General features: G+C 59.2%; 1 protein-coding gene across 2 annotated transcripts in view; it reads left to right on the top strand.

The window, feature by feature from the left end:
- SMG6 (SMG6 nonsense mediated mRNA decay factor) overlaps nucleotides 1-21,057 on the top strand; it is a 105,067-nt gene that overhangs the window by 56,530 nt on the left and 27,480 nt on the right. For both annotated transcript variants that reach the window (XM_084299723.1, XM_084299722.1), the window contains exon 13: nucleotides 2,558-2,759. In XM_084299723.1, the coding sequence (XP_084155849.1) occupies nucleotides 2,558-2,759 (202 nt within the window). The remainder of the gene's footprint in view (nucleotides 1-2,557; nucleotides 2,760-21,057) is intronic.

Here is a 21,057-nt window from a genome sequence, read left to right as displayed (position 1 = left end):
TGCCATGCTGGTTTTTTTTTTGGAGGCTCTGGGAGATGCTGCACGTGCCGGGGTGCTGCCCGGCCCCTGGGCGCTGCGGCCGAGCTGCTGGGGGCTGCCTGCAGCAGGAACTCGCTGCCCGAGGAGCCGGCGCACGCAGCCTGCGGTCTGACTGAAGGAAGCCCAGGGTGGAAACCTAACACGTGCAGAGCGAGTGACAGATGTGGCGAGGCACTGCGGGGAGCGGGGCATGAAGAGGATGAAGTGACAGGGACAGCTCTCACGCTCGGGGGTGCTGGGGCTGCCCGAGGGGGGCTGCGGGCTGGCAGCGTCAGCTCACGTGGCCGGTGCCGAGCCCCGTGGCAGGAGAGGGCTCCCTGAGTCTAATTTGTGCCGTGCCGTCACCCCACCACCACTGCTGGCCCCAAAGCGTGCCTGGTTCTGGGTCCCTGCCCTGCCCTACATCCTGCTGCCACCCTCAGCCCTCCTCCCTCGCTGGTTCTCCCCATCCCTGCCTGCAGCCCCGTTCCTTGACCTCATTTCTTTCCTTTCTCCTCCACCCTGTGCACCTGGCTCTCTTAGCCACCTGGGAGCATCCCCGGCACCACGATGTGTTCCTTCCTCCCCGTCCCTCCCTCCCGGCGCTGCCCGGAGCCTCGGCAGCTCCTTCGGGGCCCCTTTGGCACGATGTGAGCGGGCTCAGGCAGCACGGCCCCGCTGCCAGCAGGGTGCTGAGGGCCGGCTGAGCCTCCCTGCCCCAGCGCATCTCCCCTGGGCAGAGCTCGCCTTGGAGGTGGCCCAGAGCAGCCCTATCGCATCCGGTGCTTGTCTCTGCAGCCCGGGCCGGAGGATAAACTATCAGGGCTGTGGGGCAGTGGATCATTCCTCTTATTATTTTCTTCTTTTGCAGATAGGGGTCGTGGAAAGTTCAGTTCCTTTTAACCCTCGCAGCTCTGTTTATTTTCCAGCTGGTAGCACAAACGCAGCGTTTCCCATTACATCACAAAGGGCCTCGGACAGATCCCTCCGAAAAAAAAAAAAAAAAGAAAAGAAAAAAAAGTGTTGCAACTGTTTATTTTTTTCCATATTTAAACATTTCTGACAGCCAGACCTGGCTGAGCCAAGCGATGGAGCTTTGTGAATGAACCCAGCTCCCGGTGTCTGTGCGCAGAGGGCTTTGAAGGACCTCTTCTCCTCTGCAGCGCGCGCTGGCCGGGGCTGGCTTCGGGACGTGGGCGACTCTGCGGTACATGTGTGCTGATTACGTGCCGGGCTTTGATTAATGGCCGCTCGTTCTGCCTGGCTCCCAGGACGCTCTTGAAAACAAGATGTTTCATTTCAGTGCGCTTTCCTGGTACATTGATTCCCGTAAATAACCGAGCGCAGACTCTGTCCACCTGGAGCAGTTCAAAGAGCAGGGGGCCTCTCTCCAGCCCGCGGCTGCCTCGGGCCGCCCTGGTCACTGCTGCACCCCCGGGTGCTGCTGGCTGCTGCGCCGTGGGGCGAAGGGGCAGCTCCTCGTGGACACCAGGAGCAGATCAGCCCCGGTTTCCTCTCTTCCCTGCTTTTTTTTCCCAGTTTACGGGCTAAAAAAACTATGTAAGTGGTTTTAAAAGTAGGAGTGAGCGGTGTGGTACGAGGCAGCCCGGCTGGATGCGGTGCCCAGTGGTTGTTGTGTGATTCCTCTGTGCTCTGAGCCATCCTGGGATGTGCTCGTTGTCTGTGGCATGGGGATGTGTGATGGGGATGTGCACGGGCACGGGGATATGCTATAGGAATGTGCCCAGACGTGGGGATGTGCCCTGGGGACGTGCACAGGCACGGGGATGTGTGATGGGGATGTGCCCAGGCACGGGGATGTGCCCTGGGGATGTGCACAGAGCACCCCAGGGCTGCCCGTGGCCTCGTGCTGGTGCCCCACTCCCTGCACGTGGGTGCCAGCGAGGTGCTGGAGCTGCCTGTGCAGGTCACCCGCCAGCGCTGAAACCGTGGCCAGAAGCAAAACACGAGCTAACCCCACGAGGCTGAGGTTCAGCTAAAAAAACGTCTCTTTTTCAGCGCGTGGCTGCAGCACACAATGGCAGCAGGTAGAGCCGGGCGAAGGAAAGGGTGCCTGGGCTGGGCTGCAGCCCCCCGGGCGCTGCCTTCACCCCTGCAGCAGCACAGGAAACGTGTCCTGTCTTCCCAGCCTGCTTGGAAATTGAGCAACGAGCGGCGTTTCTCCCATCTGGAACGAGCCGGGTTCCTGCTGGGGCTGCCAGGGGCTCTCCACGGCGGGCAGAGCCGGGCAGGGCGTTGGGTTGGGGCCGGATCCTGCCCGGAGCCGTTCCCCATCCGGGGAGCTGGAAGGCTCGGGGTCGGCTCTGGCTGGCTCAGGGTGAGGGTTAAAAGCCCTGGCGGGTTGGGTGCCAGTGCAGCTGTGTCCGGAGCCCTCCCCGTGGGGCACGTCGGCAGCGGCGTGGGGCGCGGGGTGGCGTGCGTTGCCTCATCTCACCTCTCTGGTATTCGCTGCAGCGTTGCAGGCAACTCCCGACGCATTCCAGCCCCGAATTGCTCACGTCTCTCCTCGTTCTCCCAGGGTCTCAGTAGATGTGTGGGCGACGCTGGCTGACTTCTGCAACGTACTGACCACGGTGAATCAGTCGGAGGTGCCCCTGTACAAGGACCCAGATGACGACCTTGCCCTGCTCAGCCTGGAAGAGGATCGGCTGCTCTCGGGCTTCGTTCCCCTGCTGGTCGCCCCCCAGGAGCCCTGCTACGTGGAGAGGACCTCGGACAAGGTCAGCAGTAGGCCAAACATCCCCCCTCGATTCCTCCAGACTTTTATTCTTGGGAAGTTTTCTGTGCAAACGGAACACGATTAAGTCATTGAGAAGGGTGTTAAGGGAAAATATCGACCTTTCAGCCGCTGACATCCAGCTCTGTGTCATGAAAACCCCTCTCGACTTCCTCTGGTGTGTGTGTGCTCGCTGGCATGTTGTATATACGATCATTTCCTCACTTGTTTAAATAGTGCAGCTTGTGTTGGCAGTGCTCTCGGTGCACTCCAAATGGTTTGCATCATGCTTAAAGCACCCTCCCCCTCCCCCCGGCCACAAAACTCTGCCTTAGGAAGGCAGCCAGGACTTTTTTCCTTCTCTAAAGAGGAGAGTGATAAATAGGTGACTAGAGAGAAGCAGACACCATGTGTTAACGTACAAAAGGCTTTTAGGAATATGAAGCATTCCCCACTGCCCCGCTCTCTATTTTCCTTTCTTTGCTCTAGGAGCCCATTCTAGCCTGAACTTTCCTTGGGCTGTTTGTTTTTAGAATAATGAAATCAGTTCCCTTGTTGATGTGGGGTTTGGGGTCTGCTCCCTGCCACCACCTGGCCAGAAGGGACCCGGGGGCTGCCTCGGGATGGGATAACGTGCCTGAACCTGAGGGGGGGATGGAGGAGGCACAATGGCATTTGTTTTGCACGCCCTCGGAGGCACGGCAGGATGAGAGCGGCTCTCCACGGTTTCCTGCTCGGAGGCAGAACCCGCGGCAGCACCAGCGGTGCCGAGCGGGGCAGGCGCAGCGCCAGGAGGAGACGTGGAGCTGAGGGGACTTTAGTCCAGGGTAAAAAAAAAAAAAAGGATTTTCAAGGCTCTGCTCGGAGGGGTTAAATAGCAAGCGCGCCCCAAGGAAGCACGTTTGCCCGGCGTGTGCTGCTGGCCGTGGTGGGGTTCTGCTGGGGACAATCCCTGTCCCAGCTCCCTGTGCAGGGATTCCTTCTCCAGCAGCCCCAGACCCAGCACTGAGCCTGGTCTGGTGCCCCATAACACGGTCTGGTGCCCCGTAACGTGGGCTCGTGCCCCATAACATGGTCCTGGTGCCCTAAACATGCCGGAGGGAGCCGTTATTCCCTGCGGCCTGGCTCCTCTAACCACACACCGCTTTATTCGGAGTGCCATCTACCTGCCCTGCCAGGCACTTGCGCTCACGTGCGTAAAAGAGGAGCAGCACCTTTGTCCCACAGCCACTCCTGGGCTGCAGAGCTGTTCTGTCCCTGTCCCAGCTCGCTGTGACCCTCGTGCTGAACGCAGGCACCGCACAGCAGCACCGCTGCGAGCAGCCACCCTGTGCGTGCTGCCCCTCGCTGCGTGCTGCCGTGTGCTGGCCTCCGCCTGAGCACCACGCACACCACACCAGGGGGGAGAGGAGGCCACCAGCACCACCAGGACGTGCTGAGCAGGAGCAGCAGGGCCTTTCTGCATCCAGCACTGCCTGTTTTTACTGAGGGTCCGGCTGCTGACCGGCAGCTGTGCGTACTCACCCTGCAAAGGGCATCAGAGGGGACGAAGGGGGGCCGGTGGGACAGAGCAGGGAACTCAGATGCCCGACTTCCGAGAAGGAACTGGAAGAGCTGGGGCGTTTTAGGCTAGAGGAAATTCGGGGAAAACGCAGCCAGCTTGCAGCTACAGAAAAAGCTGTCGTGGAGAGGAGGAGAACAAGCTGTCCTCCAGCTCCATGCTGAAAAACGCAGGAAGGAATGGGCAGAAATTGCAGCAAAATAGATTAAGAGTAGACTGGAGGAAAGGCTTCATACCTGAGGGTGGTTAAGCACTCGAAAGCGAGCTCCTCAGTGCTTCTGCAGAATCTCTTCAGCGTTAAGAGACTTCTAAAAGCAGGCTGGGCAGCTCTCTTAGGTACAGCTTGGGTGGAGCGAGCTGCCTTGGGAAAGGAGACAAAGTGACCTCTCCGCACCTCCCTGCCCCGTTCTGTGTGATTCAGTAATGCTGGGGAAAGGGCCCGGAGTGGCAGCAGCTGGGTGATTGCAGTCAGATGCCGGCCGTGCTCCACAAATCTTCTCTTTCTGCCCTGGTAACGAGGTGAGCTATTTGCCAGTGCAGAAATGTTGCGGAAGGCAGCGCAGGACGAATCGGGAAGGCATGGCTGGGGCGTGAAGCAGTACGCCTCTCATGGGTAACCATGAGCAGCACACACCAGGGCACTTCCCTACAAAGAAAACCCCAATTCTACTCATCCAGAGGATCCTTAAGCGCAGTCCCTGGTCCCCCCTTCTGCTCCCTGCCCTCCTTGTAGTGCGCAGAGCCCGACAAATCTAACACCCCAGCAGAGGCACCCGGGCTGCTGGCAGCGGAGGGACGCTGTGCCCATACACTGTGCAGCAGGAGCTCTCTTTTCCATGCTGATTTTTCCCTGACGATTAGCAAGTTATTCTTCCGCACCCCGTTGCTTTCCTGCTCTCGGGCTTGGCCCAGTTTTCAACCCTCTGTTCATGGCAGGTCTTTGCTGGAGACACACGGACCATGCCCTGCTCTTTGTACAGCACCCTGGGAATTTTTTGTGAGCTGGGGGGAGGATTTTGGTATGTTAGAGTGGCTCTGGGAAGCTCGCTGTGATACTTCTCCTATCGCTTGCGTGGCTGGGAGGAGCCCATCCACTTCTTGCAGCAAGGCTGGTGTCTCACCTTGCTTGCTGCTGCTCCAAATGGTCACCCCATGCTTTCAAACTACAGTTTCTTAATGAATCTGGGAGGAATTCAGAGGAAGGGAATCTGTTTCAAGGCAAAGCTGGAGTGCATTGGGCTTAAAATGGTGTTGGGTTATTGGCTCCACCAAGAGGATGGTTGTTTTGCGAGCTCTGAAGGACAAACACTGCGCTTCCCCCCTTCTTTTTGTTTTCCGTGACCCATTTAGCAGATGGAGTGCAGAATTCAGCCAGAGTTTCTCAGCGAGTTGCTGAGCGCTTGGCCTGGCTCTTATTTTGAGTGAAAATGTTCTGACTCCCTTCGTTGCCATGAAGCTGTGTGTCAGGATTCCTGCTGGAGCCAGCGTGATGCTCCGAGCTTCCCATCGTCTCCTGCACTGTCATTGAAGCTGTAACCAACAAAAAGCTGGCTCCGGGGCGAGCAGAACTCGGGGATGTTTTCCTGGGCGTATGTTGGGCAGATAGCCACTGCAGCTTGTGTGATGGAACACCACCGACCCTACCAGTCAACGGCAAACTATGCAGCCTGGTGCCTGGGCTGTCAGACCGTCTGCAGCGCTCGCAGCCCAAGGAAAACGCTGCCAGGGATGGGAGCCCCGGGGTAAAAGCCCTCGGACCCCGGGGTGAGAGAGCAGGGAGGCTGCGGGGAGAGGGAAGGTGAGGGCTGGGGATGGCCCAGGCGCTGCGTGGTGCTGCTGAAGGGGGCCCTTAATGGAAAACACTCGGGTTGTGCTGAGGTTAAAGCCAATCCTGGTGGTGGTGCATCTGAGATGTGCGGGGGGGGGGGGCTGTTTTTCTGCCCTAATTGCTGCGTTTCTGGGAACTCGGGGCACGTCCTGCTTTCCTCGCCTGGTGTCTCAGGAGCATCCTGCCCCGTGGAGCTGGTGGCGAGGCTGGAGGAGGGCAGCAGAGCAGGGAGGTCCTTGTCCTTGTTGTCAGTGCTCCCTGTGTGCATCCCTGCAGGCTCCATCTGGGCTTGGCCCCCGGGCACCCCTGCACCCTGCAGGGCACGCTCTGCCCAGTGTCCCGGCCAGGGGGACACGGAGGAGAAAGTGTTAATGTCCCTTCCCACAATAAACCTCTCTGCATGGGGGGTCCTGAAATCCGAGCCTCTCTCTCCTCCCCCAGCCCTGACACACGTTAATAAAAGGTTTTTAAACGCCAATAAAAAGGCAGCAGCCCCAGCTCACCAGGTCCGGGGCCCAGGGTCCTTGGGAAGGCACTTCACAAATGTGTTTTTTGCATTTTCAGGCTTTTGGCTGGTGAATAAGATTGAGGAGAAATACTCCTTCCCCTGATAACAATACAGTGAGACGCAGGATCAGCAGTGTGTGGATTAAAACCAGACGGTGCATGATTAATACATATGCTTATAGGGCTAGTCACTGTGGTTCCCTCCTCTGAAACAGAAAGGCCCTGGTGGTGGTTTTTTTTTTTCCTTTTCCCTCCCCTCGTGTGCACGCTCGTGTGTGCAGACACTCACCACGCTGCTCGCCCGAGCCCTGCCTCGTCTCAGCGGGCGAACCAAAGCCCTGGGCTGGGAGGCTCAGCCCAGGGCTTTGCTTTTTGGAAAAGCAGCGGGCGGTATCGCGCTGTTATCAGCCCCGGGCACCGGGTCCTGGGCAGCTCCAGGGAACCTGCTCAGCTTTCCACGCTTGGCGTGGTTCTCGTTGCACGAGTTCTTGCCTCCTGCTCTTTGCACCACTCGCCTGGCCGTGCAGGTGGCCCCAAAGCCAAGCTTTCCTGCTCGGGAAACGCAAAGCTCTTTCCTCTCTTCTCCTTCGCTCCGGTTCCCTCACCATTTGGTGAGCTACCAGCCTTGGAGTGAGCTGTTCAGGATCCTCTCCTGGTAGGCTTGGGCTAAAATTAGTCCTGTCTTGTTACTCACTGCCTGACTTACAGTATTTCGGTCTTCTTAAGACCGTAAGATATCTCTTGGCAATGCGTAGCAACGTCTGAGGCTTCCTGGAAAGGGAGCCCCAGGTTTCAAAGCCCAGAGCGAGCGGCGATCGGAGCGGCTGGGCTCTGCCCTGCCTCTGCAAACCAGGAGGTTTGTCCCTGCCAAGCCGGGATCCTCCTGGGATGCCAGGGATGCAATCCCTGTCCGAGGGGCTGCTCCGCGGTGGTTTTTGGAGGGCTTTCTGCAAGGCGAGAGGAGAGGCAGCAAGACCAGGGCTCTGAGAGCACAGCCTCCTCCTAAGCAGAGAGAAAACCCCAGCGAGCAAATGTGGCTGTTTGCTCAGCATCCTTTCCATATTCCCGTTCCATAGCCTTCGAGCATCTCCCCTCCAGCTGGCAGGAGACCGCGCTCGGCCCATGAGAGCCACAGCTTCCAGCCTGGAGCTTGGTCCAGAGAGGAAAAGGGAAACCGTGAGCAGAGAGCGGAGCCCCGAGCAGGAGAATCCGAGGAGGAGTCAGCCTTGAAAAGCTCCTTCCACTCCTGCCTGCCTCTGCTCCCAGGCCAGCAGCCCCGAGGCAGCCTGCTCAGAGACATTTACACCGTGAGCAGTGTCTGAGCTCCAGCCCGGCCTCAGCTTTCCCTTGCACGTGCTGCTTTTGGGTTGTAAAGGCTAAATTAGGCTAAATTAGGGGAGGTGGAGGAGAGGCTGGGTTCGGTGCCACCTGCTTGAACTCCTCGCCCATCCCTGGCGTTTCCTGGAGCTGCATCCTCGAGGACGCCGAGCAGCGTCCGTGTCACCGAGTCAGGGAGGCAGTGGAGGGTGTTTGGGTGCCTCTTGTGCTGGTGTTTTTGGTTTTTTTTTAAACCTGTCTTTAGAGAAAAGTGCTGCCCCAGCGACTGCTGCTGTGTCTGCCGGAGCCGTGCAGGGCACCATGCGGTCACAGGGGCTCGCCTGCTGATGGCTCTTTGAGCAGCAAGAGTTTGGAGCCTGATTTTTAAAGCTTGCCTTTCCCCAGCTGAAGGTGAAGGGAACGCGCCGCAAACAAGCGCGAGGACACCGAATACAGCCCTGGAGAAATGTGCAATGTGGAATAATAGTTCAGGCTCTTAAAAAGGGTTTTGGGGGGGGGGGGGTTTAAAAAAAAAAAAAAACACACACACACACACAACAAAAAACAAGGCTGCAATAAATCTAGCGAGTGGAATCTGAGGGAAATGATCCCATCTGGAAAACTCCAGCGCTGGTGCTGCTGAAGGCTTAGGGAGCGATGCAGATTGCAAAAAGCAAAGCCTGCAGTCTGAGGATGACAGGCCCGGTAATTGATGTCCATCGCCACTGGTACTCTGCCAGCTGATGCTGGCCCCGCTCCAGCGTGCTGTAATTTCGGGGCCAGGTGTGAAGCGGTTTTCTGTTCCGTCTTGTTCCCCAGCACCTACAGAAGCCTCACGCATCTCACTCGAGGGCTGCAGCCCTGTAGGAAACAGCTGTACAGGTAGAGGTGAAAGGAAATGTCGCAGCTGGGCTCGCGCTACTCCCCCGTGCCCTGCCTGGGGCTGCGGCTGGGGGGCCGCTCTCCCCCCTGCCGGCTTCGGGGAGGTGGCCGCTGTCACCGGCACACCTGCCTGTCTGTCAGCGAGCTGCTTTGAACAGCGGGGAGCTCCTGGGGAGAACGGGCAGCTCAGCGAGCCCGAATTCAAAGAGAAAGCCCCACGGTGGCGTGCGGCAGCCCTGGGAGCGGGGAAGGCAGCGCCGGAGAGCCCCGGGTGCCGGCTGGCAGAAGGAGAGCCCCCACTCCCTGAGCCCCCAGCTGCTGGCCGAGCATCTCTGCCTCTTCTCCCTCGGGCAAGCACGGGGAACTGGCCAAGGGAACAGGAGCAGATCTTGCAGAAAGCACCCAGACTCGGTTTCGGGAGGCTGCGAGCCCATCGAGCCGCCGCAGGAGCCGGTTTCAGGCGCTCTCGAGCGCGTGCACCGTTTCCTCCCTGAGGTTCTTTCGTTTCGGTTTCCACTCCTCAAACAGTGCCAGGGGTTGGGGAACCCTCTGCTGCTGCCCTCACCCCCTACGAGGACGCGTCCCCAGCCCCTGTGCTCCTGTTCTCCTTCACTAAGGCGAATGGGTGCAGCGGGCAACCTGCAGGCGTGTTTGGGGTCCCCTGAGCTGTTCTCGTGGTGCTCCTGAGCCGTGGTTACCCTGACTCAGTGCGTGGCTCCCTCCTGCAACCCGCAGCCTCTGCTCCTGGAGGCATCACGTTGGGTTTCGGCTGTGTTAAACACGAGGTGACCGAGCAGCCCGAGCGTTCTGCGTCGGTGAATTGTGCTCCTCCAAGATGGGGAGAGCAGGAGCCGCTGGCTAATCTGCAGCTTTATCAGCAGAGGTTCTCTTTGTCCAGGTCACCGAGCCTATTGTTAAGCCCCGAGCGAGCTTCCCCGCGGGCCCCGCCAGGACTGCCCTCGTGTTTACGCTGACATTTTAAGACCTCTGTTGACCAGATTTTAATCCTGCTCTGTATCCTGTGCACTGCGGTCTCTGGGGCTTTTCTCTGCTTCTCCTCCCAGGCGTGCAGAGCGCTCAGGCTGAGGACAACTGCTGCCTGCCCGGCACCGGGCTGAGGAAACGGGGCTGAAAGCATTAAATGCTGGAGCTGAGCTTTAACAGGTCCCGTAGCGCACAGGGCAGGCGCGATGCCTCCGGGTACGTCTCATCCAGCCCCCTCTGCAGCCCCAGAGCCCTCCTGGTGTTTTGCCCCCCCTGAGCTGTAGTGTGAGAACTGCAGTCTCACCAGGAGGTGAGGAGCCACCTGCCCGAGGTGCTAAGACCCAGCTAGGCACGTTCTCGGAACGTGTCAGCGAGCGCGATGGTGGCTTTGTGGTCGGGACAGGGCGCAGAGGGAAGTGCGAGGTGCTGCCTTCCAGGCAGCCCCACGGGGCGAGCGGGAAGGAAAGAACCAGCAGCTGCTGGAAACAACCTTCCCTGCCCCTCTGACGTCTTTTCTCTCGCCGGAGGGAGCTGGCAGTACCTCAGCACGTGGGGAAGCCACGGGGAGGGGTTGCCCAAGTGGCACACGGTGTTTCCATCCCGGCTTTTCCCCAGCCCTGCCTCTCCGGCGGGCTCCTCGTGCTCTTGAGCTCGGAGGGAGGCGAGGCGGTGCCGGGCGTGAGCCCTGCATGTGTACCAACGCGTGTGCTTCCTCTGCCAGGGCCGCACGGCTTGGCCCCAGTGTCAGCAAAAGGCTTTCTCAGAGCGTTTTCTGGAAGGGCCATGCGATGAGCAGTTCAAGGCGCGGGCTGACAGAATAAATCAGGCTCGTCCCGTGGCTGCTTTCGGCCGGCGTTGGATCTCTCCGTGCGGATCGGATGACATGTGTTGTTGAACATCCCTCGCTTTAGTCACCCGCCGGCCAGGTTTATGTAACGCGATGGAAAAACTTCTTTGTGTTCGGCCCTTTTGTCCTGAGAGCTGCCTCCAGAAGTTCGCCGTGGGCTCTGGGGAAACGGGAAATGTCCTATTCAAGGAGCTGGCCGACCACGTGCTCCCGGAGCTGGCATCAGGAGGAGGTGGCCGAGTGACCTGGGAAGAGAGCGTGGGGACACCGGGGCTGCTCCGTGGCACCTCCTGGCAGGAGCCTGCCCGCTGGGTGCACAACATAAAAGAGGTGTTCACCGTGCCCGTAGTGCTCTCAGAGTGACATATTCGAGCTGAGACCTCTTGGAATTCGCTGATTAGTCTGTAAGTGGATGGAAAGGCCTCATTAAACCACCATTAGTGCTGGATCTCCTCCCAATGAGCCATCTCTTATTGCTACCCAGAGAAACCCTGAGGAAATGGAAAGGCTGCTCTGGCTGGCCAAGCCGTTCCCCGGGCATGAAGCGTGGCCTCGCCTCCGGCAATGTGTGCAGTGCTGCAAGGCTTCTGGTGGTGCTTCTGCTCATGCTGGAGGGCCCTGGGACTCGGGGTTGCCTCTTCACCTCGTGCTTTGCCTGGTGGACCCCTCTGACATGGCACTGGGTCCCTAAACTCAGTCCTCAGCATGATTTTTCAGCTTCAGAGGGGGCGCCCTGTGTGGTGGCAGCGCTCCTGCTTCGTCTTCTCCAAGAGGAACCCTGCAAACCTCCCCTCTGAAGCAGGGGACGGCCGCGGCATCCACCAGCGCGGCCACTGGGAGGACCGCAGGAAACCTGCAAAAACGGCCCAACGAATAACCCCGCATTGTTATCCTGAAGAAGAAAGATCCGCATCCTGGGAAACGCGCCAGAGCGGCCGGCGGGGTGGAATGCAGGGAGTGGTCAGCCCAAATAGCAGATGGGGATCTACTCTGTCTCTACGGGAGACGGAAGGTGACCTCTGTCATTGAGCCCGCAGCCTGCTCGCCACCGCTCCGCGCGCCGCCGCGCCTCGCCTTGTTTTTGCAGACGCCGAAGCCGTGGCGCGGAGCTGGGCGAGGATGAGGAGCGATCCCAAACCCTCCCCGTGCCGGAGCCGCAGCCCCGTGGTGCCCCTCGTGCTGCCCCGTCCCCAGCCAGAAGGAGAAGGCGGCGCCGTGCCCCCCGTTCGTTGCTCGCTTTCCGTGCTGTCATTGAGGCCGAGGCGCTTCCCAGGCATTAATGAACGCATCCCCACAACGCGTCGTGCCATAAGGAAAAGCAATTTCCTCCTCGGAGATTGGCAACAGAGGTACACGAGGCCGGGGGACTGAGCCGGGTCCCACAGGAAGCCGTGGCTGCAGGATGAGAACAAGCCCCCCGTACCCAGAGCCTCGGGCCAGCGCCTCGGCCCCAGGCCACCCCTGTCCCTTAGGGTGCCGGGGGGGCACTGAGGAAAGGGTCACGGGGATATTGAATCTAGACAATTTAATCATTTTTCCCCACAGCGCATTTGCCTTGAATTTCTTGAAAATAAGGTGAACCCCATCATTTTTTGAAATTAAGAAGATTTGCCCTAACATTTTGCGTGCTAGCATTTCACATGCAGTGTTTTATCCGCCAAGTAACAAATATTTGGTAAGTTTATGTGTGAATAGAGACAATAACATGTATTTCTAGTTATTTGGTTGAAATTATCACGTGTCCCTGGTCTGCTCAGCTTCTGAGCTGGAGTTACTCTTTGTTTTAGTTAGTTTGGGTTTGGTTTTAGTTTTTTGTTGGTTTTGTTTTGTATTTATCTTAAGCGTAGATGATGCAATGCTCGTGATAGCACTCGCTGTCATTGAAGGAAGGAGATTTATGGCTATGGATCGAAGGAGAAGGAATTTGCCTCTTCACCAAGGGTCTGGCCCATGGCTTTGGATGCTGAAGTCCCTGCTGGACCTTGGGCTTCCTCTCGTAACTCCCCCAGATGCTTCCCAAACTCACACCCACTGCTAATGCATCCTGGTAGCTCCCTTTAGTCCTGGCAACGCTTTTTAGCTCAGCACCCGTCCTCACGGACAAAAAATGGGGTCAGCACGTGGCTGCTTTGCTCAGGAGCTGCTCATTTTCGCACCGCAGCTGCAGGCTCTTGGCCACGAGCATCCTCACCGCCTTCCCCTTGTTGCCCTCGCGTGATGCTCGGGGTCAGCATCGTGCAGGGATGGACACAGCACGTTTTGGGCAGCATGGTGCACCTCGTAGTACCTGCTACGTGTGAGATCGAGAGGGAAATCCGTGTAGGAAGGGGCTGTGTGGGTGGGTTTGGCTGTGTTGGAATGGGAACGAATCTGAAGATGCGTTGGGTTGGTGTGCCCTTGCAGGCGTGTGGACAGAGCGGTTGTTGAACGGGGAAGTGGGCAGCGAGGTGGAAATGCTGGAAGAAGAAGGTGCCAGAGGTCACGGCGTGCTGCTGGCCTCTGCCCGGGGAACTGCCCCACGGGCCGGCATTTCTGGAGGCTGCAGGAGGGATCTGGGTGGACTTCAGGACCCTTTCATTCCATTTTTTGTGATGTCCTCAGCATTTTTTCCCCAGTAGGGGCAGGTAGTTCATCTGTCAGGGTGGCACCTCGAGGATACTGAAGGATTCAGAGCTTGGCTCGGCGGATGCGTGTGTCCCATGGGGTTTGGAGCTTGCCTTCCTCCCGTGGCAGCACCTGAGCACCCCCAGTGCTCCGTCCGTGCAGGCGGCAGAGCCCTCACGGTGGCCACTCCGAGCTCCACAGCATCTCTGGTCATCCTTGCCGGATAAAAACCCGCCGCCTGGGGGAACGGCTTATTGCAATTTGTTGTTTTACGCGGTGTTTTGTCCGGAACGAAACATCTCGGGCTGGTGAAATGTGAGGAGAGGAGAGGAGAGAATTTGCTGGAACCGCAGAGAGACTTAGCGCGCGTGTGCCGCGGGGATATCATTTCTGTCCTGCCACCGCACGAACCTCTCCTCGCAGGGGCTGAACCGATCCTAATTTACCTCAAACCCTCGCTGCCTGCTTTTAGGTAACCTCGGGGTACCCCGATGCCGAAGAGGAAGCCCGGTGGGGTGTCAGCCCTCGGAGATGCTCTGCCTGCTCCCGTCCACCCTCGGGCAGTGCTGCCCCTTCCCGCAACCCGCGGGTCTCGCGTCCCCTCGGGCAGGGGCGCCGCTCCGCAGCTCTCCCCAGCTTTCACCTCGCTTTCCCCCTTTTTAAGAGGAATGCTTGGCCTCTTGCACTCGGGCTCGGGGAGGAGCAGCTCGTTTCTGCAGCTGGCCTGCCGCCAGATGTCATCACTTCAGGCAGTGCCACGCTGCACATCTTCAGCAGTTTGAAATGGAGAGACAGAGGGAGACAGATAAGATCAGCAGCTTTAGGTGATGGCATTGTTTCAAATAAACCATGCATGACCCAAAGCTTCCACTTCAAATGGGGAATGAAATTGCTTCATCCTTTGACAGCTTGCTCCATGAAAGAAATTTATCTTCACTTAATTGCTTTAGATCCCAAGAGGCTGTGTACAGTAATTTCGAGGAGATAATTATATCAAATTAAAAAAATATGTGACTCTCCGACTGCTGAGCCTGAGCGCGGTGGCCGGAGAGCAGGAAGGAAAGAGGCACCGCGTCCGACTCGTGCTCGCAGGTTATCGCTTCCTCCCCTCCTCCTGGGCCCAGGCACGGTGCTGGGGGGGCACCGGAGAGCCCCTCGGGGCCGGGCAGCCCCTGCCCTGGTGCCGGGGGTCCCGGAGGGGGGGGGTCCCACCTCGTCACCTTGTCACGGCAAACCTGGCTAGGCAGGGGCTTGGCAGCGCCTTCATCCCGCTAGCGGTGCGGCGGAGGAACCCGGCGGCTTGTTGATTTCCAAACATGTATATTTAGAAGCAGAGTGTAAACTTCCTGCCCGGGCTGGGGTTGGATTCTTGACTGTGTTTGACTTTCCAGCTTTCATTTCCTTTGCCCTCGTACTTAACATTGTGTATCTCCCCGAGTGTGCCCCGGCCTCATCTCTCCGTAACCCTCCCTCTCCCCGCGTTTCCCTCTCCTTATGGCACGCCGGCCCCAGGTTTGGCATCCCCTGAGCTCGTGCGGGTCCCCTCCATCCCTTGGGAGCTGCTCTCGCACCCCAGCCGGTGGCAGACCCGAGCTGGGGACTGTGACAGGGACAGAAGTGGCAGCTGCCACCTCTGGGAAGAAAACCATCTCCTCCATCGCTGCCTGGAGTCCTGAAGGCTTTTTCCTCTTGGTGACTCACGGCAAACAAGAGACTGGCCACTTCCAGAGGGGTAAAGCTCTCCATCACCCGAACCTTCCCCTCTCCTCCTAACGCTGCGTGCCCTCCCCGACAGCTCCCACCCTCGGTGGCTTTGCAGCCCCTCTCCCCTGGGGACAAAAATCATTCTGTGCCCCCCGGGGCTGGGACCGTTCCTGTGTGCAATGATCCTGCCTGGCCTTTGAAAAGCTCGACAAGAAACCTGGGCCAGCAGCGAGCTCCTCCCCAGCCCTGTGATGTGCGGGCTGGGTTTTGAAGTGCGGGGCTGCTTCAGCTGTTCCCAGGAAGTCTGCGGGGGAACCGCGTTTGTAGCGGGGAGGTGAAGTCCCCCCGTGTTTCTGGAGGGGATCTGCTCCCCGGGCTCTTTGATGTCATCTCGTTTTGTTTTTTTTTTTTTTTGGACTTACATCAAGTAAGGCTGAAAAAAGAAAAAAAAAAGAAAAAGAAATGCTTTGGCTCAGCCTGAAACGTGTGCACCTGAGCGAGATGACCTGTGGCTGTCCCGCTGCCGAAGGAAGGATCCCACGGGGGGCTCCCGGTCCCGAGAGCGGGATTCGGCCACCCACCCGCAGCCTGGCTCCCGCAGTTGACTTGAGCGGGGTGGCAGAAGGGTTTTTTCTTGAAAAATGCCTCCTGAAGGCGGTCCTGCGACACGGCACCGTCCCCACGTGCTGCTCAGGGTGCTGCTGTGGTGGTTTCTCGCGCCCCACGCTGCTGCGCACAGACGTGGCCCCTCCGAGGGCTGCGGGGCGAGCGCGTGCTCGGCTTCACACATGCCAAGGCGAACAGCAGCTCCCTCTCCTCGTGTTTCTAGGGCCTGAGAAATCCTAACTCCCTTAGGATTGTCCCCAGATGTCACTGCTTCGTGCCTTGTCCCCTTCCTCAGGCCTCGTGGTGCTGCCCCAGGGCTGGCGTTGAATTTAATCGCCTCCTGCCCGCTGCCGGCAGCCTGCAGCGGGTCACACGTCCCCATCTCGCTGCCCGCCCGCTCGGCGTTATCGTGTTTGGTGTGAGGTGTCCGGACACGGCGTGGGGCGTCGCAGTGGTTAGAGGTGTCTGCTGCAGCCTGGGGAGCCTCTGCCCCCCGCGTCCACCCGAGGTTTTGACTTTTGAGGCCAGACTCTGAAGTTTTGAGCCCTTCATCCCGAGCTCAGAGAGGGGAGGAGGGACGAGGCTTGGGGCGGTTTGGTTCCCTGAAACTTTGAGACCACGTTCCCCCAGCAGTGTGTATTTAATGCTCGTACAGCACCTACACCGTGCCGTGCCAGCCCAGCCGGGGAGCTGGAGGGGGTGCAGGGAAGAGGACGGGGAGAAGTGGGGCTCACACGGAGGCGAGGCACCAGCCCTGCGTGCGCTGCACCGCCGCAATCCGTGAGCTCGAGCCCAGGGCTCTCGGTGCCTTGGGTTCAGATGTGGCACCTTCTGCCCCTGTGGGGTTTTTCTGTGGTTTCCTGTAAGAGTTTTGTCAGCAGCAGCTGCTGTCCCTGTCCTTTTGCCCTTCTCTTTATTTTCTCGGCTTTGTTCACACGCTTCTCCGCTCAAACCCTTCTTGTAGCTGTTGGCGAGGAACACGCCGCCTAAAACCATTTGAAATCCGCTCTCTGCTCTTCGTAGTTTCAAAGCCCGGCTGCCCTGACAGCCAGAGCGAGGAGCCCTGGGGGCCAGGCTGCCAGGAGGTGGGCAACCTGGAGCAGAAATGGGCAGCCGAGGGCTCGGGGACCCGCGACCGAGAGCAGCTCCCACCTGGCTGGAAGCCGCGGCTCGCAGCGCGGTCGGCATTTTGCTGCGGAGGCCACGAGCGAACGAGTTAACGATGCTCCCAGATGGCTTCGGGAGCTCTCGCCTCCTGCCACCCCTTCCCGTTCCCCCAGGATCTCAGATGGTGGCGGGAGATGAAGTAAAATTCTCGGGTTTGTTGCAGAGTTCACCGCTCTCCCGAAATCGTGCTGGAACTTGCGCGCGCCGCGCTGGCAGCTTCAAGGGGATGCTACCTGGTAATTAATTAGTTGTCAAGAGACAGCCCAGAGGTTCCAAGGCTTTATATTCTCGCTAATAGAAATTGTTGCTCTGATTACATTTTCCCCCCTTGGCTGGAGGGCTGGGGAGCGCGGAGCTGTGGTCCGTGGGCAGCTGCAGCGGGCTGCCTGTCCTTCGCCGGGGCTGCGCTCAGCGTGCTCGCACACGCCGCGGCGAGCGGGAGCCTGGGGGGAGCCCGGGCTGAGCCCTGCCTTTGCCAGCCAATTCTGCTCACGTTTCTCATCCCTCGCCTCCCCTGCCTTCTCAGGGGAACCCTGCCACGCTTCCCCGGCCCCTCGGGGTCTTTTGGTGGCACTGTTGCCACCAGCCCTGCCACCAGAGCCCCTCCGCACCCGAGCAGAGGTGCTTCGGTTTCCTCTCAGGGCCCTTTTTCTGGGCAAACTTAGAGAAACGTGCCATGTCTGCAGTGATCCCGAGGGCTTCTTTCAGCCTCGCTTCTCTTGTCTTCTCTCCATTTTATCTGTGTGGAAACGAGCAGGTTTAGGTCTCTTCTCACAGGCAGAAGTTACCGTGGAGCTGCAGAAGGGGTGCTGGGTTCTTGGGTCCTGTGTCAGGGCTCCTGCACACCCAAACTGACCTGGCGCTGGGTTATCCAATGGTTTTTTTTGACTGTTTATATTTTCCTGCACTGTTTTCTGTTTTTTCCCACCTTTTGCCAAGATTATTTGCTACCAACTCCCTGTTTTCCTCTCCCCTCCTCTGGCCGTGCTCCCCACCAGCCTGGCACCGTGAGCAGCCCTCAACGTTTCGCATCACTGCGGCCGAACCCCGCCGTCCCTCCAGACCCTCCCTTATCACAGCACCACCACCCAGCTCTGGGACACATCTCCCTGCTCCCTCTGCAGCAGGACACGATCCGTTTTGTCACATCTCCATCAGCATTGTGCCAAAAACCAAACCTTCGTGTGGCTGCAGGGAGCGCCTGTCCGGGAGCGAGCCTGGAGGTCTGGAGACCTGCAGGAGGTGCTGGTGGCTGCCAGCTGGAGGGACCAGGTAGGATGGCAGGGGCAGACCTCTCTTTTGATGCACTGCTCTGCTTCAGCCCAATGAGCCCAGCGTGGAGCTCATCTCCACGTGTCCAGCTTGCTGCCTGGGCCGGGCTGATGCACCAGGGCTGGGCGCAGCAAAGCGAGGCTGCTGGGCACGCAACGGGAGAAGCAGCACAGCTTTTCTCCTGCCAAATCCGTGCAGCAAAGAAGAGCCCACGTGCAGGAGGGCTGTGGCTCAACGTAGCCTCTCAGGGAGCAGCTCTGCCCTGGCTGATCCCAGGAAACATCCCCGTGGCTGCTGTAAATAGGGCGCAGCGAGCGGCGCTGCGCCGCCGGATGCTCTCACGCCGGCGCTGCCGTGCCTTCCCTTCCCTTCCCACCCCCGGGGAGCCGGCACCCACCTGACGAGGCCGTGTTCGCAGACATATGGTCCCTGCTCTTCGTGTTTAGTTAAGTGTGGGAGGACTCGGAGCTGAAACTCCCGGAGCTTTTAAGCTATTGTGTGCGCTGATACGGCCCCGCGAGCAGACGTGGCGATCCTACAGGCATGGCCCCGTCCCAGACAAAGCGCTCAGGGTGCTGTTCTGTCATAGCCGGGGGTAAAGGCTTCTGGTTTGGGGAAGGAGCAGCCTGGAAAGGGCATAATGCAACGCAGCAGATGAAGACAAAGGCATTTTGAAGGCAGGAAGTGGTGAAAACGAGGGCACGAGGCGACGAGGTGGAGGGCAGATGTGCGGGCGAGAGCAGGGCTGTGGGAGCCCGGCAGCTCAAGGGGCGCAGCAAAAGTGACTGGGACGGCTGCAGGGACAGTGCCCCGGGGTGACAGAGAAGCCACCGGTGGTGGCAGGGTGTGGATGAAGAGCAGGGCACCCCGTGCTTGGACAGGAGCTGGTTGCAGTGGGTGACAGGGCGAGGGTTCAGGCTGCTGGGGGGAAAATCCCCAAGATGTGACAGCCCCAGGAGGGCGAGCGGAGGAGACGGAGGCGACGCACGGGGCTGGGGTGGCACAGGGCTGGTGACAGCCCAACATTTTGTCAGCTTGAAGCTGGGGACGTGGTGCAGGAGAGCTCGGGAAGGGAGGAGGGAGGAGAGGCACGCTGCTGCCCCGCGGCTTGGTGTGAGCCACCAGGGCAGGTCGGGAGGCTGTTCCCAGCCGCGGAGCCCCAACCGCTTTCCGTGCTGCTGGCTCCCTCCTCGCTTGGCTTTTCCAGCATCTGATGTGACTCGCTGTTTGTTTGCTTGCGATGAGTTCAGTTGTTTTCTATTTTAGCTGGTGACCCCGAGAGCCCGGGCTGGGGCAGGCAGGCACCGTTTGAAAGCCGCCACTTGGCGGCAACAACTGTTCGAGTCGCGGAGCAGCACCCATCTAACCCCTCTTTTCACACACTCGGAGCTTCCCAAACATTAACCTTTGGATTAAAATTTTCCATGCTTGGTCTCTCCCCAGATGTGATGTCTGAGCTTTGGTTTGGGTTCATGTTTTTCGTGTTTGCTGGGTTTGTGTTCTGGGAGAATGAAAGAAATACTTTTCCCATTTGAAAAAAAAATAATATATAGCCTCCAATATTTTTTTTTTTTTTAATTATTATTTCGGGGATTCACCAAAAATGGATGGAGTTTGAGGCGGGGAGCTGCAGATAGTTACCTCGGCTGCCATGAGCTCGCGTGGCGGGCGCACGGGGAGGTGTCGCGGCCCCAGGTGCGCGGTGCCGCCCGCACAGTGCTGGCTCCGTGGGCAGATCCAGGAGAGCCCCGCTGTGAGCCAGGCTGAGTAACTGCAGATCTGAAAGAGGAGGGCGGCTGCTTTTTGGTTTTTAGCAAAAAAAAAAAAAAAAAGTTGTTTTTCAGGCTCCACACACGGGATCACGGAGCACGGGGCTCGCTCGCTGCCGTCCCGCGCGGGGAGCCCGTGGCACGCGTCCTGCTGCTCCTGGGGCTGCCCCTGCAGCAGGAGCTCTGCCTCCTTCCTCTGCTGCACCTCTCCTCGTCCCAAAACCGACCTCCCCGGTCCCGCTGCCGACACCTCCTCGTGAGCTTTAGGGCTACCTCGGACACGCTGGAGCGCTCGGCGTTTCCCTGCGCTATTTGTTTCTGGCCGAGCAGCACCCCTCGTCTCCTCTCCAAGTCTGTGCGCTGCTCATCGGGTGGGGACCTGCTCTGTTCACACCAGTGCTTGTAATGTCTGGCCTGCGGCTCTGCCAAAGGCCAAAATTGGCTCTCCGTGCACGGCTGGATCGCGAGGACAGTGTTAGATGGAGGGTGGAGTGAGCGAATACCCCTCTCTTCCTACTGTGCTTTCAGGAAATGTCTCTAGCGCAGCTGTAAGTGTGAATGAAGTCAAAAGAATGGATCGGTGCCCCCGCTCCAGCCCACCCCACTCGTCGGGGCCCATCCAGAGTCCCCACCCTATTGTTCTGGTTCAGCTCCTCCGTTTCAGGGCAGGGGCCCTGCTCTGCGCTCAGCATCCCAGTCCCGGGAGGAGGAGCTCTGGAGAAAACAAAGACGCAGCGAACGGTTCCCCTCTCGCAGCCGCGATCCCAGCCCCTCGCTCCCTTCCCTAGGTGTGTTTGCAGCCGGCTGGAAGCGAGCTCCTCGGAGCCTCGGCCACGAATCACGTGCCAAAAGAGCCGAGTGTTCACTATAAGAAGCAGAGCTGGGCTCGCTGCTCGTCCTTAGAGTCTGCGCAGGATCCACGGGGAGCTCGGCTCCGCGCGGGGAGTTTCCTCCGGTGGGCTAAAGGAGCGCGGTGGGCTCGCTCGAGCAGCACCTAGGTGAAGAGGACGTGGGTGCTGGGGCACCCAGCTCCTCCTGCCGTCACCGGGAGTCCCCTAAGTGGCAGCATTTCACCGTCAAGCAAAACACCCAGGCGGCTGTCCCTCCCCGAAGTGGCTGCTGGCAGCGGTGCGAGCCGCTCCCCGCCCTGCCCGGGCTGCTGGGAGCGCGCTGCCGGTGTGGTTCTTGTGGTGGGTGGAAGTGGCAGCACTGCCAGCACTGCCAGCACCGCTGGGGCTGCGGTGTCACAGCCAA

Source organism: Netta rufina (genome assembly GCF_964035555.1).
Source record: "Netta rufina genome assembly, chromosome: 21".
Classification (NCBI taxonomy): Eukaryota; Metazoa; Chordata; class Aves; order Anseriformes; family Anatidae; genus Netta; species Netta rufina.
Note: the sequence above shows the minus strand (reverse complement) of the source record. Positions and strands in the feature narration are given on the sequence as shown.